The following is a 17,572-nucleotide window of genomic DNA, read 5'->3' on the forward strand; positions in this document are numbered from 1 at the left end:
AATACCTACATTTCATTTTTTCTATTTGTTTTCTTCCTACTTACAATGTGCTCTGAGAATCTCTACCAAGACTATAAAAGCTTTTTGATAAGAAAATGGTCATAGCTATTACTTTTGTTTAGTGTAAATGTCTCTGTGTTTCAAAATATTGTGTGAATTTTTGTTAATATACATCTAAAATAAACTTCAAATTGAAATTCAAAAGACAAATTTTATTATGGTGAATAGTGTACTTTGGATTGTAGGAATTCATGATTTTTAACCATATTTATCTTTAGCTTTATCATTAAGAGCTTTTACTTGATGTAATTTGATTGAAGAAGTAATGTATTTTATTATTCAAATATTCATTTTGCCTGCATTGGTTAGGAAAACATTATGTAACCTGGAATGGGGATACTGTTTTAAAAAAAAGCAGACACTCACAAAGAAAACAAAGTACAGTATAGAACTATTTTCTCTTCATAAGATGGATTACTTTCTCTTTTATTGTGATCTAGCATTGGCACAATGAGGTGCAACTATTTCTATCTTTAGTACATTGAATATTCCTGCATTACCCATGTAAGTAGTGAATCCTGTTTGCCTTCATTCATCTCTAGTATATACTATAATGATATTGGTGGTTTGTTATGCTTTATATTTTCTCCTTTGAATATTAGAGAGAACACAAGAATAATACAAAATTCTTTTCCCCCTCCTTGTCCTGATAAAAATGATAATGTTTCAAAAAAGGGCCTGTCTATAATTCTGTATCAGCACTCTTCTTTTTTTTGTCTCCTAGAAGCAATTATGTCACACTGATAGGAGTGCTCAAGTATTTAGTGATGTCATGAGAAACTTCTTTGAGAACACTTCAGAGGTCTAGTTGGACCTTTTCAAATCTTTTATAGGAAGCGAAATTCTTGCTATACATCATCTTGACTCGACTTCTGGTTTATCATTGTTCCTCACAATTGCAGGGTTGATTGATCTTTGAAATAGTTACTATTTTATTTATTGCATATTAATATTCTTATTTAACCTTTTGATGTTGAATTTATAATTGGTAGAAATCTTAGAACTCATTAGAACTTTAGAACTTAGAAGTCATTTTAGAAGTTTCATTTTTTTCATCTTAGAATGAAACTTAAAGAGGTTAAGTTATTTTTCAATTGCAACAAAACTTATTAATGACAGAAATGGGAATTAGATCTAGGACCATACATAAAACTTTACTGATATTCAAACGGATTGACAAAATGCATCTAGCCATTGTTGCAATGTGTTTCTAGTTACTCATCTCGCAATTCGGCCTACCATCTACATCCAAAAACCTAGTTACTCTTCCCCTAATTGTGCATTCATCCTATGATACATAAAAGGAAAAGATTCGATTCTGTTTTAAAATCACAGTTGACAGACTTTTTGAAAATTTTACAGATAAAAAATTTGGTGGCTACAACTTGAATATCTCTTTTTGATTCTGTTTTCTTGAAAAGTGTTTCTGAACCAAGTGACCTATTGGAAATTATAAGGTTTATTGAAATCCAAAATTTCTCTTTTTTTCAAACATCCTTCCTGGAAATATAATCACAGTTGCTACAAAGGACCTGTCTAAGGACACAGTGTCATTCTTTTTTATTTTTTATTTTATTTTTCCCCAGATACATGTAAAAACATTTTTTCCCATTTTGTTTTTAAAACTCTGAGTAGAAATTTCTCTTCCTTCTTACCCCTTCCATATTAAAAAAGCAAGAAATTTGATATAGGTTATAATGTGCAGTAATGCAAAATATTTCCATTATAGTCATGTTTTGAAAGAAAACATAGACCCCCCAACAATCCCAAAAAATTCAATAAAAATAAAATAAAATAAACCACAAACTTATGGTTCAATATCTATTCAGACACCTTCAGCTTTCTCTGGAGATGGATGGAATTCTTTATCAAATATCTTTCAGCACTGTATTGTTGAGAAAAGCTAAATCATTCTCAAGTGATCATACTACAATATTGCTGTTATTTTGTACATAGTTCATTTTATTTTGCAAGAGTTAATATTAGTCTTTCCAATTTTTATGATGGTATCCTGATCATCATTTCTTTTATCAGAATAGCACTCCATCATAATCACATACCACAACTAGTTCACCATTCCCCAGCTGATGGGCATCCCCTTAAATTTCAATTCATTGCCACTAGAGAAGAACTACTAAATTAAACATGATGTCATTCTTGTGATTACATTTATCTTAAGCAAAATGATTCTTGTCCTTTTTTTGTGTGTTGGGTTTCCCAACAACACTGATTTAAACTATCCTGAAAATAAATGCTCCAGAACCATAATATTCCCTGTCAAATAATCTCTACATACCTCTTGTTTCCAAACTTTACTATTCATGAACCTTCAGGCAAAGATACATCTCCTAAACAGTATTTCTTTTAGAGTACCTTGTAAGCAAATTATTCCTGACTCAAAATGACCTTAGATAATTTGGAATATTCTTCTAGGGTTTGTTTATGCAACTATATAATACCTTGTCTATAACTTATATGTATATATTTGTTGTCTAACCCATTAGATTGTGAGTTTCTTGAGGTCAAGAGCAGTATTTTGTCTCCTTTATATCTCTAGCACTTAATACCATATCTGGTATATAATGAATGCTTTAGTTCTTGTCCTTCGTTTCTGAAGAAGACCAAAACATCAGTATGCTAGTGACAAGTTATGATGTGTCCAACTGTGACTGATGTAACCAATATGACTTCAGAATGCTCTTCTGAAAAGAAATAATGCATTTGAACAAGGGAAGGTGGAAGGAAGCCACTAGACTGCACTTGAAGCTATTGTTTCCTAAGATATGTTATCTCAGGGAAATGAAGAGAACAAATGTCACTGGGAAGGATTATAGAGATATATCCTTTATTGCTCCACAGTTCCATGTGCAAGGACTCCTGTATTGTAAGATAAATTGATCTGATTGGATTGGTTCTTGTCTTTCAATATCAAAGAAGACCAATATGACATCACAGTAAGATAAGAACTTGTTCAAAGACCTATAACTATTCAGATATCAAATTTGTTTTGATTTTTTTGGTTCATGTGCTTTTTTTTAACCTTCTTTGGTTATTTCCTGCCTTTCTTCAGATAAATAACCATGCCATTTTATCTTGCTGCCTTCACCTACATTTTGCTTTGACTGCTCAGGTTTGACTAGACAAAGAGAAAAACCTTCCAGTTTGTTTCTTCCTGATCATAGGCTATTATCCTAGCAATAAAATGTCTTAATCTCTTTACTAATATTTTATTTTAAAATTTGGCCTCAATATTCATTAGGAAATTGATCTATAATTTTCTTTCTCTGCTTTGACTTTTCAGGGTATATAGGTTTCAGCATAATATTGATGTTTTTAGGGGTTCTCAAAGTTTTTTGGTAAGGGAATAAGTTTTGAAGTTCATCTTAATCATGGGCTGGGTAACTCACAGATTAGAAAAATTGCTGAAGTCCAGGATTTTGAATATTTTTGGTATCATGGTTCATTTTAGTTATTTCCTGATCAAAAGCAGAGATCTCAAGAACATAGGTATCTGTCATTTTTCTTTCTTCCTGCAATGTGATGGAGATCCTCTCACAGGGACTCTCTCTATCTGTTTTCATCAAATGAATAACATATCCAGTGATCTTCTTGTGAAGCATCTTGTTAGGAATGACGACTGTCTCCTTGCCCATGCACTTGTTAATGTGGAAGTCATTGCCCATGTGGATGTAATGCTTTTCAATGATGATTCTCTTTGCTATCTTCATGGTCCTGATCTGAAGGCAACCCATGTTGTCACCTGGAGTGAATGAATCATCATAGTATTTTAAAGGGAATTTGGCAGATCCCCTTCACCTGTTTTTCTTTTTCCCTACAAATAGTTTATAGAGAATTGGTAATTGTTAGTCTTTAAAAGTTTGGTAGAATACACTTGTATATACATCTGATACTGGAGATTTTTTCTTAGGGATTTCATTGATGGTCTATTCAGTTTCTATTTTTTTCTGAAATGGGGGTAAACACATTTTATTTCCTCTTTTGTTAATATGGGTAATGTACATTTTTGTAGATATCCAACAATTTTAGTTATATCAGCAAATTTATTGACCTAAAGAGCAGAAAATACATCTGAATTATTACTTTAATTTCCTGTTCATTGAGGCTTAATTCACCCTTTTCATTTTTGATAAAGGAAATGGTTTTCTTCCTTCATTTTTTAAAAAATCAACATAATCATGTGTTAATCGACTTTATTGGGTTTTTGTTTTTATAAAGTCAACTCAATTTTAATTATTTGTTCAATAATGTTCTTGCTTTCAATTTTATTAATTTCTCCCTTGTATTTCAGAATTTCTAATTTCATATTTAGGGGTGGCTAGGTGGCACAGTAGATAGAGCACTGGCCCTGGAGTCAAGAGTACCTGAGTTCAAATCCGGCCTCAGACATTTAATAAGTACCTAGCTGTGTGGCCTTGGGCAAGCCACTTAACTCCCATTGCCTTGCAAAAACAAAAAAAAAATGACATTTAATTAGGGATTTTAATTTGTTCTTTTTATATTTTTTTTCGTTGCATGCCAGATTCATTTATCTCGGCTTTCTCTATTTTATCCATGTAAACATTTAGACATATCAAAATTCCCCTAATAATTGTCTTGAATTAAATTATTGAATATTTTTCTGAATGCTTGATATTTTCATTTTTTAAAAATTAGAGGATTGATTTTCTTTTTTTCAATTGGTGATTGATTTTTCCAATTACATGTTATGAAAGTTTTTCAACAGTCATTCAATATGTATATGTATATTTTTAAGTTACAATATTTACTTTCATCTTCCTTTCCCAGTGATGAACAATTGGCTTAATATTTTACATGCACATTTGTGTTAAGTATGTGTACAGTTTAGTCATTTTCAGTATGAGGAATTAGGATTAAGGGAAAGAAATACATGAGATTTCTTTTTAAGTGAATGTAATGTTTATCAGATTTGTTGTCTTTTTGTTCAGTTTTTCCTCTGGATGGGGATAGTTTAGTTGATAACCAATCTGATAGGGGGTGTCCTAGTTCTCTGAACTGCTGAGAACAGCTTCATCTGTCAGGTTGACCATCTCACAATGTATTGTTAATTTATACCTTTTTCTCTTGATTCTGCTCCCTTCACTCAGTATCACATCCTTTATGGTTTCTTATAGAACCAGAGCATTTGATAATATTCATGTACCATAACTTGCTTATCCATTCCCCTATTGATAGGCACCCCAGTTACTCAGTTTCCATGAAGGATGTATTCAGTATTTCTGTCCTGCATTTGATTGTGAGTTTTAATGTTCTAATATGTGTTAAGGTTCTGAATAAATGCCATGTATCACTGAGAAAAAAATATTTCTTGATATCCCATTCAATTTTCTCCACAGGTCTGTCATTTATAATCTTTCCAAATTTTTTTCAATTTCTTAACTAACTTTTTGTGTATTTTGTGGTTAAATTTATATAATTCTGAGAGAGAGGTATTAAAGTTACCCATTAGTATAATTTTCTATCTATATTTTCCTGTAACTCACTTAGTGTCTCCTCTAAGGCTCTGGATGCTATATCAATTGTTGCATATATGTTTAATATTGATATCACTTCATTGTCTATGGCAACTTTTAGGAAGACATAGTTTCCTTCTTTATTCCTTTAAATAAGATCAAATATTACTTTTTCATTGTCTGAGATAAGGATTGCTACCCCTGCTTTTTTTTCATTTCAGGTGAAGCATAGCACATTCTGCCCCAATCTTTTACCTATTTTCAGTGTGTATCTGTCTGATTCCAATGTATTTCTTTCCAACAATGTATGGTAACATTCTAGTTTTTAATCCACTTTGTTAGCCACCTCCCTTTTATCAACAAATTCATTCCATTTACATTCGCAATTATGTTTAGTAATACTGCTTTACCCTCCATTGTATCTCTCCCATTTTTTCTTTATTTCTTTCCTTTCACTTTATTTCTCTTCACCAGTGTTTTGCTTCTGATTGCTACCTTCCTCAATCTGTCCTTCCTTTTTCAGCCCCTCTCCAATTTTCCCCCTTTTCCCTTTTACTTTTCTACTCCCTTCTTTCATCTCTTTAAACAGCACCTCCTTTCCCTATCTCTTTCTTTTCATTTCCCGATTCCCTGTAAAGTAGCATAAATTCCTAAACTCAATCAAAAATATATACACACAATGTTGCTTTTAATATGTACATTGTTTCCTTGATACTGCTCCATTTGCTTAGCATCAGATCCTTTAAGTCATTCCATGCTTCTCTCCAGAATCCAACCATTTATGGTTTCCTATAGAAAAATAATATTTTATAGTATTCATGTCCCATAACTTGCTTAGCCATTTCCCAATTAATGGGCTATTTTTTGCCACTACAAAAAGAGTTACTATGAATATTTTGGAACACATAAGACTACCATTTTTTAATAATTTCTTCTGGATATAGACCTAGAATTGAAATTGCTGAATCAAAGGATATAAACAGTTTTTTTACTCTTTGGCCATAGTTCCATATTGTTCTCCAGAATGATTGGATCCATTCACAATTCCACCGGAAATGCATCAGTGTCCCTATTCTCCCACAACCTATCCAACATTGAAAATTTTCCTTTGTTCTCATTGTGACCAATCTGATAGGTGTGAGGTGATATCTCATTTTTGTTTTAATTTGCATTTCTCTAATCAATAATGATATGGAACATTTTTTCATATGATGATATATAGCTTTAATTGCTTTAGAATTTGGTGAGTATTAAAAAATAGAAGAACCTAATCCAATATAGATGTTCATATATTGAATGGTATTTCCTTCTATGTAACAATAAAATATTTTTTAAGGACAGGCTCTGCTAATGATATCTCTATTGTATCTTTCTCACAAAATATTCTCTCAGATAATGTTTATTACACCAAGCAACTAAGAATGTAAAATATAATGGAATATTAGCAATGCAATCTTCTTGGTCTTTTCTTTGAATTAAAATAAGTTTTGTTCAACAATGTTAAGGAGAATTCTGCCCTCTCCCTTATTAGAAATTGCAGTAAGAGTAAGGAAAGTCATGACCATTGATATATAGCATTGTAACTCATGTTCTTCTTAGGTACATAAATACCAATTTGTTTTTGAGTGATCAACATATTGACTAAGATATTATTTTCTTCCTTATTGACAAGACTTTTCCATATATACTGTTGTCTCCACAGAGTTGAATATTGTATAGGTTATTGATATTCACATTGTAGATGATTTTTCACAACTTAATTTTAACATACATGTGTTGTAATCTCATCAATCTTTGCTTATGAAGATCTCACATATAAGCCAAAACAATCCTATGTTGGGTGATATCTTTAAACACATAGTATGCCTTGTAAGCAGAACTATAAATGTTTTGAAAGGGATAATTTCAAAGCTATTTTTCCCAAGACATTTCATAAAATACTTTTATTAAATAATCGTAGAATTTCAAAATTGAAATGGTCCTGAGTTTATAATAAAATTCAAATTCATAATTGAAGAAGAATCCCCTTGAAAATATTCTAAATAAGTGATAATTTAGCCTTTATTTTACAATGTCCAAGATTGCTAACACTATTATTTTAGCTGACAGTCAACCATCATTTATTAAATGTCTTTTTTGTGCCAAATAACATGCTAGATAATTGGGTTACAGAAACAAAAGTGAAACAGTTCTACAATTAAAAATTTACATTTCAGCATGAGCAGCAATAGTTTATATTTTGACATATATATATATATATATATATATATATATATATATATACATATATATATATATATATATATCTCCCAAAGAAATATAAGGCAATTTTGGGAGGAAAGCACTAGAAACTAGGGGGGTGAGAAAAGGTTTTAAGCAGAGAATTATAGGAGCTGAACCTTGAAGTTAACTAGTGAATACAAGAGGACAACTTAAAGAGGCTTTAATTCTTGGTTAAAGAGATCTTGGGAATTGACTGGCCTTCTAGGATTTCTAGTTCAGAAAGCAAGCATTCCATCTTGACCTAGAGAAGAATTTTAGGAGATTTCAATCTTTGAGGCAGAAAGTAGATATGAGTCACATCTGGGAATACTTAAAGGAACATACACAATCTATGAGAGACATAATGAAGGGAAAGAAGAAAGGAAATTTTGCTTAAAATTTCATCATCAAAGCTGAGAAGAATTGACTGCACAGGATTATAAGCTTAAAGACAAAAATCATGAATAATAGACCAAAAGGAGTAATTGAAGGGAGATATGGGAAAGAAATAGTAGGCGGACTGTTGTTGCAGAGAAGGAAGAAATTGAGGTAGAATGTCAGATACTATAACTGTCTTCAAAGATATTCACTCTACAAACTTTGCCAAAGCCTGAAGGAAGTTTGCCTCGAAATTTTGATCTTTACACAATTCTCTCTCCCCATATTGGACCAGTAAAAGCAACACAATATATGCTCCTTTTTTTTTTTCTTTTACAAAACATATATTATAGTCTGATTTTGATTCAAATACAAAGGATCCAGACATTTTGAGTCACTAAAACTTAAAATAAAGACAGTCAAACTATTTTCTTAATATCAGGCATTTTCCTAACAGGACATGAACTGCAGCTATTTTACTTGAAACAGCAATAGTTTATATTTTGACATGAATATATATATATATATATATATATATATATATACACGATAGTGTTTAATATATGTTTACTTAATTGAAATTTTCAATTTTCAATTCATAAAACCACAGACAGTAAATTATTGACCCGAAGACAAATATATTGCCTTTAAGCTAAAAATGAGCCAGCTTTTGTCACAGCATGTAACTAATTAAATCTCTATACTCTCATGTAAGAAAAGAAAAAGGAGGAAGGCTGATACAGGGGAAACCTTGGTGAGGTAAGGGAACCTTGAGTGATAGTCAAGTTCTCTCCCTGCAGAAAGAATGGTATAAAAGATAAGAGCAAATAGTCTCCTCTGAGCCACGTATTGGTGCTGAAAGGAAAAAAGCCTATACAAATTGCAGTGATGAAAAGGAAATGTTTTATGAGAAAAAGAAAAGAAAAAGAAAGAAAGAAGGTCAGTTTCTTGGGATTACATAAATCCAAAATATTGGGATGTCTGTTAAGATAAGAAAAATATGTTGGGTCAAGTTTGGAACAGAATAGTTTAAATTAGATTCTAGATGTAATAGGGAGCTATTGGCTTTTATTGTTTTAGGAATGTGGCATAATCTCTCCTGTACTTTAAGAAAATTACATTTTATCCTATTCAACTTTTCTATTGCTCTAATTCCAGGATGAGTTTTTTCCTTACATCAAAGCTAAAACTGTTTCTCTGCAACTCCTACTCAGTACACCTAGATTTGTTCTCTGGGACTCATAAAACTAATCTATCTTCCAAATAACAACCTATTTAATCCTTGAAAAGAGCGATTATATATATCCCTCTATCTTTATGCTACTGGGGTTAGTTTGCACTTTTTAGATGTACCTAAATATGATAAGAAATCAATATCCATTATCATACTGTTGATACAATCTTTTTTTTTCTTAAAACACTGCATATAGAACTGAAAACAATATTCTTTATGCATGCTGATTTAGCTAATTTTAACATTACTAATGACTTGTGCTACATGAGCTCCTTTGGATTTGGCTTACCACAATGCCTAGCACATAGTAGGATCTTATTGATATGATTACTGGCCACTGACATTTATCTCTAAAAGACTAGAAAATTTAAGAAGTATCATACTGTTTACTAGTACTGCACATATCCATCATTTTGAACTTCTGAGGTTGATTTTTTTGGAAACTGAGTATAAGACTTGGGTTCAGTGAAAATCATTTATTAATAAAATTAATTTTGATTCATTATATTATGTGATACTGTATAAGGTCCTAGACCTCATTAAGGTCTTCTTTTTTTTCTCATTTGAAAACTAAGAAGAAATTAGATATATAAAGAATACACAACTAAATAGGTATCTATATTCCTCTAATGCTTTCAAATTTAATTATTTTTTCTAAGTGGATAAAAATGAAATATTAATAATTATCTTAATATTCTATGTTTCAAATTTGATTTAAGATGACCTAAGTTCAAATTCTGCCTCAAATAATATGTGATCTGATAACTTAAATTTTGTGAACCTCAGTTTTATTTTCTAAAAATAGAGATAAAAATAATACCTATATCTAAGGATTTTTGTGAAAATCAAATGAGACAATTTGGCAAAATATTTATCACAGTGCTTAGCACATAGTATCCATTTAATAGAAGCTTGCTTATTCTGTATTTTTTTTTTGCTGTAGAACAAACATGCGTAAAGTCTTAATTCATTGAAATCAGAACATTTTGAAGAAATTTGAACTAGTTTCATCATTGTGCCTTGTTCACAGATGACAATTTCTGTTGTGAGACAGAATGAAACAGTGAAATGTATTGTAATGAGATATAGTTATGGAGTTGGAAGACCTGATTCTACTCTTGATAGCCTTTGAGATTTTGAATTCTCTGAAAGATAAGTTTCTCATCTATAATATGAAAAGATTGGATTAGATATATAAGAACCTTTCATAGTCAAGTCACTATGCTTATCATCCTGTAATATCTGTGGCATAAATGACTTGTCTGTAGAAGAGGTTCTCTCAGAGAAGAAATACAGCAACTTTTATTCAAATCACTTTTCATTTGTATTTACCATTTAAAGATTTTGCAATGTTTTAAGTATAAAATAACTTCTGATTTTGTGGGTACATTTTGTTAGGATGTGTAGGAAATCAATTTTTAGTTGAAATGCATCTATGAAAGAAAGGAAATAGGTTAAATGAGGGAGAGACAGGGTTAGTGACAATACCAAACAAGTACATAGAGTGATAGGAGTTGGGGTGACTCGAGAAGATAATTCATATTTCTTAGAGATTCAATTCAATTCATGTTGTGGGGGGAAGACTTATTAGCAGACTTAAAGGAACCTATAAGCTATGAGAAATCACTATCCATTTATTTACATTGAGAAAATAGTATTACTGTGTTATGAAAGCAGCATTAGAAACTGGTTAAATAAAATGAAAATAAGAATTATATATATATATATATATATATATATATATATAAACATATAGACAAAACTAATAAAATGTGCATCTTATACGCTGATAACTAGGAAAGAAAATAATTTTACTGATTTCACACTTTTTTTTACAAGTTAACAACCTTCCAAATTCCACATGGATTTTCGTGTGAACAATTTTATTTAAAAGGTGAAACTAGAATGGAAAGATTTCACATTTATCAAGTATATGATTTATTTTTGAGTTAAATTTAGAAAGTGACATGTTACTTTAATTATTTGAAGAATTATTTACATATTTTGCTAATAAAAATAAAATGAATACTTTATTTTTGAAAATTAAAAAGAGGGAAATAAACTTTCTAGTCTCTTGTCAGTTCTAAAATGTTACTTTCTTTTTTCATTTTGAGTAATATTTCCCAATTAAAAGTCCTAAGCACAATGGAATGAATATGAATAATGAGGTACAAAGAAGGATAAGTGAATTATGGTTTAAAACTTGTCATGTTAATAGCAGCTGACAGGAACATATTATGCTGCTAGATGAAGTTTGAACCTTTTATTGCATTATTTGATTTTCTTGAGATCCATGCAATAAAACTGAAATGTTTATTGGCAAACAATTTTTAAAACTATTTTTTCCTCAGAAATAGATCAAAGAAACCAGGTATGATGTTTCATAATATTTGGTACCCTAAGAAACATTCTGAATATTTGAATTATTGATTCATTTCTTAGTTTCACTTCCTTATCTTTCAAAGCTAGGAAACTGCATATCTAGGGAAACAAAATTTTGAGAGAATCAAGTTATTGTATTAATAATTATTAATAATTTTGCATGTAATATTTATAACTATATAAATATGTTCAAATGTATATACATAGGCAAATACATATATGTACAGTTTTGTATATATCCATTTATCTCTAGTTATATATATATCACCTAAATTCTGTCTACTGTGCCCCTCTCTTCTTGAAATAAATTCTCTGTAACAATAAATTTTTAAGGAAAACAAATCATGCTAAGAAGAAAAGAACTAGTTATATAATTAAATAAAAAAGTTCTGAAATTATATGAAATATTTCAAAACTGTGTGCCTTTTATCTCAGCAAAGCACAGCACCTGATATCTGTTCCCATGACATTTTGAGGTACATGTTTCTCTTTTTAATTTTCTAATATTTTTAATTGTTTAGTAGTTGCTTTTTCCATTAAAATTTTTTGTTGATATTGTAATATATTGTTTTCTTTGCTTCACTTTACCTGACAATGAAAGTAAGATGAATCAGCCTTGTCTGTATTCATACTTTAACTTTTTTACTGAAATGTATTATTTTATTAGATTATTATGTCATGTTTTCCTTGACTTGACTAATTAATGACCACCAAATATGTTGCCATTGTTTTACTTTATTTCAGTTTATAGTTTTTGTTTTAAATTTTCTTTCCAATTATATGTAAAGATAATTTTAACATTCATTTCCTAAGATTTGGGGGTTCTAAAATTTTATTACTAAATTTCTATAAACCACCTTAGTCTATTTTTTAAAAATTTTGTGATTAGATTTAGCTATCTCTCAGAGGTGAGAATGAGATCCCACTAGTATGATTTTGCTTTTTATTTGTTTCTATAACTCATTTATCTAAGACTGTGAATGTTTTACCACTTGGTGCTCACCTCCCATCACTATCTGAAATAATCTTTTCTTCCACAAACATATATGTGGTCCCAGATCTCCCAAATGATGGAATATGCTAACTTTCCTTGAAACATTCCTTGGAGGTAATGAGCTTCTTTGTCCATTTATCATCCACTTTCATTAATATTGTTTCTTTTACTTAACCAAGAATAATTAGTCAGTGACTATTTAGAAATAAAAACAAAACCAATATGCTGTTTCCATTTCATATTTTCATCCCCATTTCCACATCCAAATACAACCATATCCAAATTAATCACTTCCACTGAGTTTTCTCTAATATTTTCCTATTTCTTCATGCTTGATGAGACCTTTCTCCTCTCTACTGACTTAGCAACCATTGCAACCATCTTTAACAGTGGCCATACCTTCTCGCAGTTGCTTAGTTAGTATAGTAGGTAGAGAGCTGGTTTTAGAGTTGGAAATTTGAGGTTAAATAGGACCTCAGATATTTACTCTCTATGTGATCCTGAACTAGTCACATAACTGTTGTTTTCTTCAAATTCTGCATTGGTAAAGTGAGAAAAATAATGGCACATATCTATCAGAGTTGTCATAATCAAATGGCATATTAAACTGAAAAAATGTTTATCAGTGACTGGCACATAGTAAATGCTATACTAGCTATAAGACTTATAAGAATAACAGCAGAAGCAACAACAATACTTGCTGAAGCAGCAACAGTAGTAGTAGTAATAATAGTAGTAGTAGTAGTAGTCATTATCATAGTAGAAGTAGTCATTGCTGTCCTGGAACATTGTAATTGTTTTATCATCATTCACATTGTTTTTCTAATAGTAATTATAATAGTTACAGGAATTGAAATCCTAGTCTTAGTCAAAGTCATAGTCATTATCAATGTGGTTTCTATAATAGTATCTATCATTTTGATTTCCAGTAGGAGTTGAAATACTACTTTTGCACCATTGTATTTGTTCAGACTATTCCTGTGTCTCTTTAATTCTACAGCATTTCCTGTTCTATGTCAACACAATCAAAATTTATGTTAGTTATAACATTTGGACCTCTGCACCATATTTATTTTATTTTCAATGAATTTAGCATTGCATTATCATCCTCTTCTCTAACTCTTTTCCTCACATAAGAGGCATTGAATAACAATAAAGATAATCCTTTAAGCTTTCTAACCCCTCATTTTCTCATTCTGTTCATTCAAATCTTGTTCTCCAGTGACCTGCTAAGTGTGTAAGTGTGACTAAATAATCAACCATGTTCAATGAGAAACCTTAAATTCAGGATCAAATACAAAATCTGCTGATTGACATTTAAAAGTCTTCATAGATTTATGGTCAAGATGGCAGAGAGAACACAAGTACTGTGCTAAGTACTGCTAGTTCCCAATCAAAAATAACATGAAAGAAACCTCCTAAGAGAAACTTGATCAACAAAACCCAGAAAAAGAAGCTAGGAGAAGAAGACCTACCAACAAGGTCTGTCTCAGGGGACTGTGGATGAACCAAGAACAGAGATCAGAGGACAAGCACAGGGACAGCAGTGGTGTGAAGTCAGAGGACAAATCTTAGCTTCAGAGACTTTGGTGAGTGAAAGGTCTGAGGACCAACTATAGTCGGAATCTTTGGTCAGGGGTAGAGGCACCCACATGAGTCCCATTTGATGGGAGAGTAAGTTGCAGCATAAAACATTGCAGAACATGCCTGGGAAAAAATGGATGGACATGGGACCTGAGCCCCATACTTCTTGCAAAGCATTTTTCCAGGAACAAATGTTAAACGTCCCCCCCAAACCTCTCAGGCTCAGGTGTGGGCAACAGAGTTCAGTCAGCTGACATGGAGTTTAACTCAATTCCCAGGGCCCTGTCCATTGATCAAAGTCAACTCAGATCCTGCTGCCCCTCCTCACTCCCTCCTCACCCCCTCCAGGATTAGGGAGAGGATTTCAAACATTGCATAGAAAGCAACCAGAACCTCCTACTGGCTAGCCCACTTGGAATTTCTAAGCCAAGTGAACAAAGCCTCTACAGTTTTCAAAAGTAAACCTCTGAGAGCCAGCCCCTCCCCCAACACAAGATCCTAGGAAAATGAAGAACAGCCAGTGAGAAGGAGGGCCCGTGGAGAAATACTTAGTAGTAAGATTCTAACTCAGAGTGATCTAGCACATCTGAGGAGAATATGAATTATTCTCCAGCCCAGAAAGACTTCCTTGAAGAAATCAGGAAGGAATTTAAAAATAAATTGAAAAATTTGGGAAAAGAAACCCAAGAAAAGATTTACAACTTACAACAAGAAAACATATCCCTAGAAAATACAATTGGACAAATAAACAATGAGAATAATTCTCTCACATCTTCAATTGGGAAAATGAACAAAGAAAATAATTCTTTCAAATCTTCAATTGGGCAGAAGCAAAAAGAAAATTATTCTCTCAAAACTACTCTTGGGCAAATAAAAAACTCCTTCAAAAACAGAACTGACTAACTGGAAAAGTAGTTGCTAAAGGTAAATGAAGAAAATTATTCTCTAAAAAAGAATGAATGCTGCAGAACCTAATGACTTCATGAGATGACAAGATTATGTTAAACAAAACCAAACAATCAAAATAATAGATGAAAATGGAAAATACCTCATCAGCAAAACCACTGCCTTCGAGAATAGATTGAGAAGTGTAAACCTGAGAACTATAGGTCTTCCTGAAAAATTGAAGAGGAAAAAAAGCCTGGACTTAATAATATAGGATTTAGTGATGGGAAAGTACCCTGATATCATGGAATCAGAGGTAAAAATAATTATTGAAAGAATACATTGATCCACTCTGGAAAGAGATCCTAAAATGAAAACAAAAAGGAATGTTGTGATCAAATTCCAGAACTACCAGATAAAAGAGAAAATTTTGCAAGCAGACAGAAAGAAACAATTTAAAGATCAAGGAGCCACAGTAAGGATTACTCAGGAGATGACTAAATCAGCATTAGGGGATCTAAAAGCCTGGAAGGAGATAATTCAGACAGCAAGGGAGCTTGGAATGCAGCCAAAGCTGAGCCTTCTCTTCCAGGGGGGAAGACAATAGCTCAATAAACAATGTGCACATCAAACAGTAGGCTCAAGACAAATGAAAAGGTGTAAAATATATAAAAGGGCAAAGAAAGAAAACTGCTATCCAATAAGATGAAAATGGCTATATCCCCACCTGGGAGAAAGATTCTCATAACTCCTGAGAATTGTAATGCTATTAAAAAGAATATATGTAGCCAGAAGTGGTGGACCCTTATGAGTTTTCTATGACTCTTATTTAAAAAAAGAAACTTGGCTAAAAGGGGGGTCAGTAAGGAGATGGGAGGATAGAGGAGATTGAAGGGGAAAATAAATTCTTATTACATTAAGAGGTATAAAAGACCTATTGCAATAGAGGGGAAGAAAGGAAGAGGTGAGAACCACCTGATTCTCTCTCTCTCTCTCTCTCTCTCTCTCTCTCTCTCTCTCTCTCTCCCCCCCCCCACACAAACACACACAATTAAGAAACTTATCTTACCTTTCAAGCATTAAAAGTGGAAAAGGGGGGCAGGGAGTGAGAGGAAAAAGGAGAACTAACAGAAGGAGAAAGAAAGGGGAGGGGGGCTGATATAGGAGGCCAACCACACTGAAGGGGGTGGTATTCAGAAACAAAATATGGGGAATATGGATAAAGTGGAAAAAAGGGGAAAATACAAACAGAGGGAACATAGAATGGAGGGCAATAAAGAGTAATTATAATTTTGAATGTGAATATGATGAACTCTCCCTTAAAACATAAACAAATAGCAGAGTGGATTAAAAACCAGAATCCTACAATATGTTGCTTATAAGAAACCCATTTGAAGCAGAGAGATACATATAAAGATAAAAGGTTGGAGAAAAATATATTTTGCTTAAGCTGAAGTGCAAAAAGCTGGGGTAGCAATCCTTATTTAAGACAAAAAAGCTGCAAAACTAAGTAAAAGAGGTAAGGAAGTCAACTATATCCTCCTAAAAGGTACCATAGATAATAAAGTAATTTCAGTACTAAATATGTATACATTCAATCATATAGCATCCAAAGTCTTAGAGGAGAACTTGAAAGAGTTACAGTTAAACATAGATAGCAAAACTCTACTAGTGGGAGACCTCAACCTCCTCTCAGATTTAAATAAATCTAATCATAAAATAAACAAGAAGGAAGTTGAGCTAAATAGATGGTTAGAAAACCTAACCTAGATATGATATACTTATGGAGCAAATTGATTGGGGATAGAAAGGAATATACTTTTTTTCTGCAGTCTATGACACTTACACAAAAATTGACCATGTACTAGGGAATAAAAAACCTAATGATCAATTAGAGAAAGGCAGAAATAGTAAATACATTTTTCTCAGATCATAATGCAATAAAAATCATAAGCAATATTGGACCAGGTAGATAAAGACCCAAAAGTAATTGGAAACTAAAAAACCTCATTTTAAAGACTGAGTGGATCAAGCAACAAGTTATTGAAAAAAATTACTTATTTCATTCTAGATAATGACAATAATGAAACAAACCTATGGGATTCATTCAAGGTGGCTCTCCAAAAATATATCTTTACATGCTGACATGAATAAATTAGAGAAAGAGGAAATCAATGAACTATATTTGCAACAAAAAATTTAGAGAAAGAAGAAATTAAAAAACCCCAATTAGATAAATTAGAAATTCTAAAAATTAAAGGAGAAATTAATAATATTGAAAGCAAGAAAACTATTGAACTA

General features: G+C 31.7%; 1 protein-coding gene across 1 annotated transcript; it reads right to left on the reverse strand.

Moving 5' to 3' along the window:
• Positions 1-3,470: 3,470 nt before the first annotated feature.
• LOC141499138 (small ribosomal subunit protein eS17-like) lies at positions 3,471-3,812 on the reverse strand. Its single transcript, XM_074202030.1, has one exon. The coding sequence runs from the start codon at positions 3,810-3,812 to the stop codon at positions 3,471-3,473; it is 342 nt and encodes a 113-aa protein (XP_074058131.1).
• Positions 3,813-17,572: the final 13,760 nt, after the last annotated feature.

This window comes from Macrotis lagotis, chromosome X (genome assembly GCF_037893015.1).
Source record: "Macrotis lagotis isolate mMagLag1 chromosome X, bilby.v1.9.chrom.fasta, whole genome shotgun sequence".
Taxonomy (NCBI): Eukaryota; Metazoa; Chordata; class Mammalia; order Peramelemorphia; family Peramelidae; genus Macrotis; species Macrotis lagotis.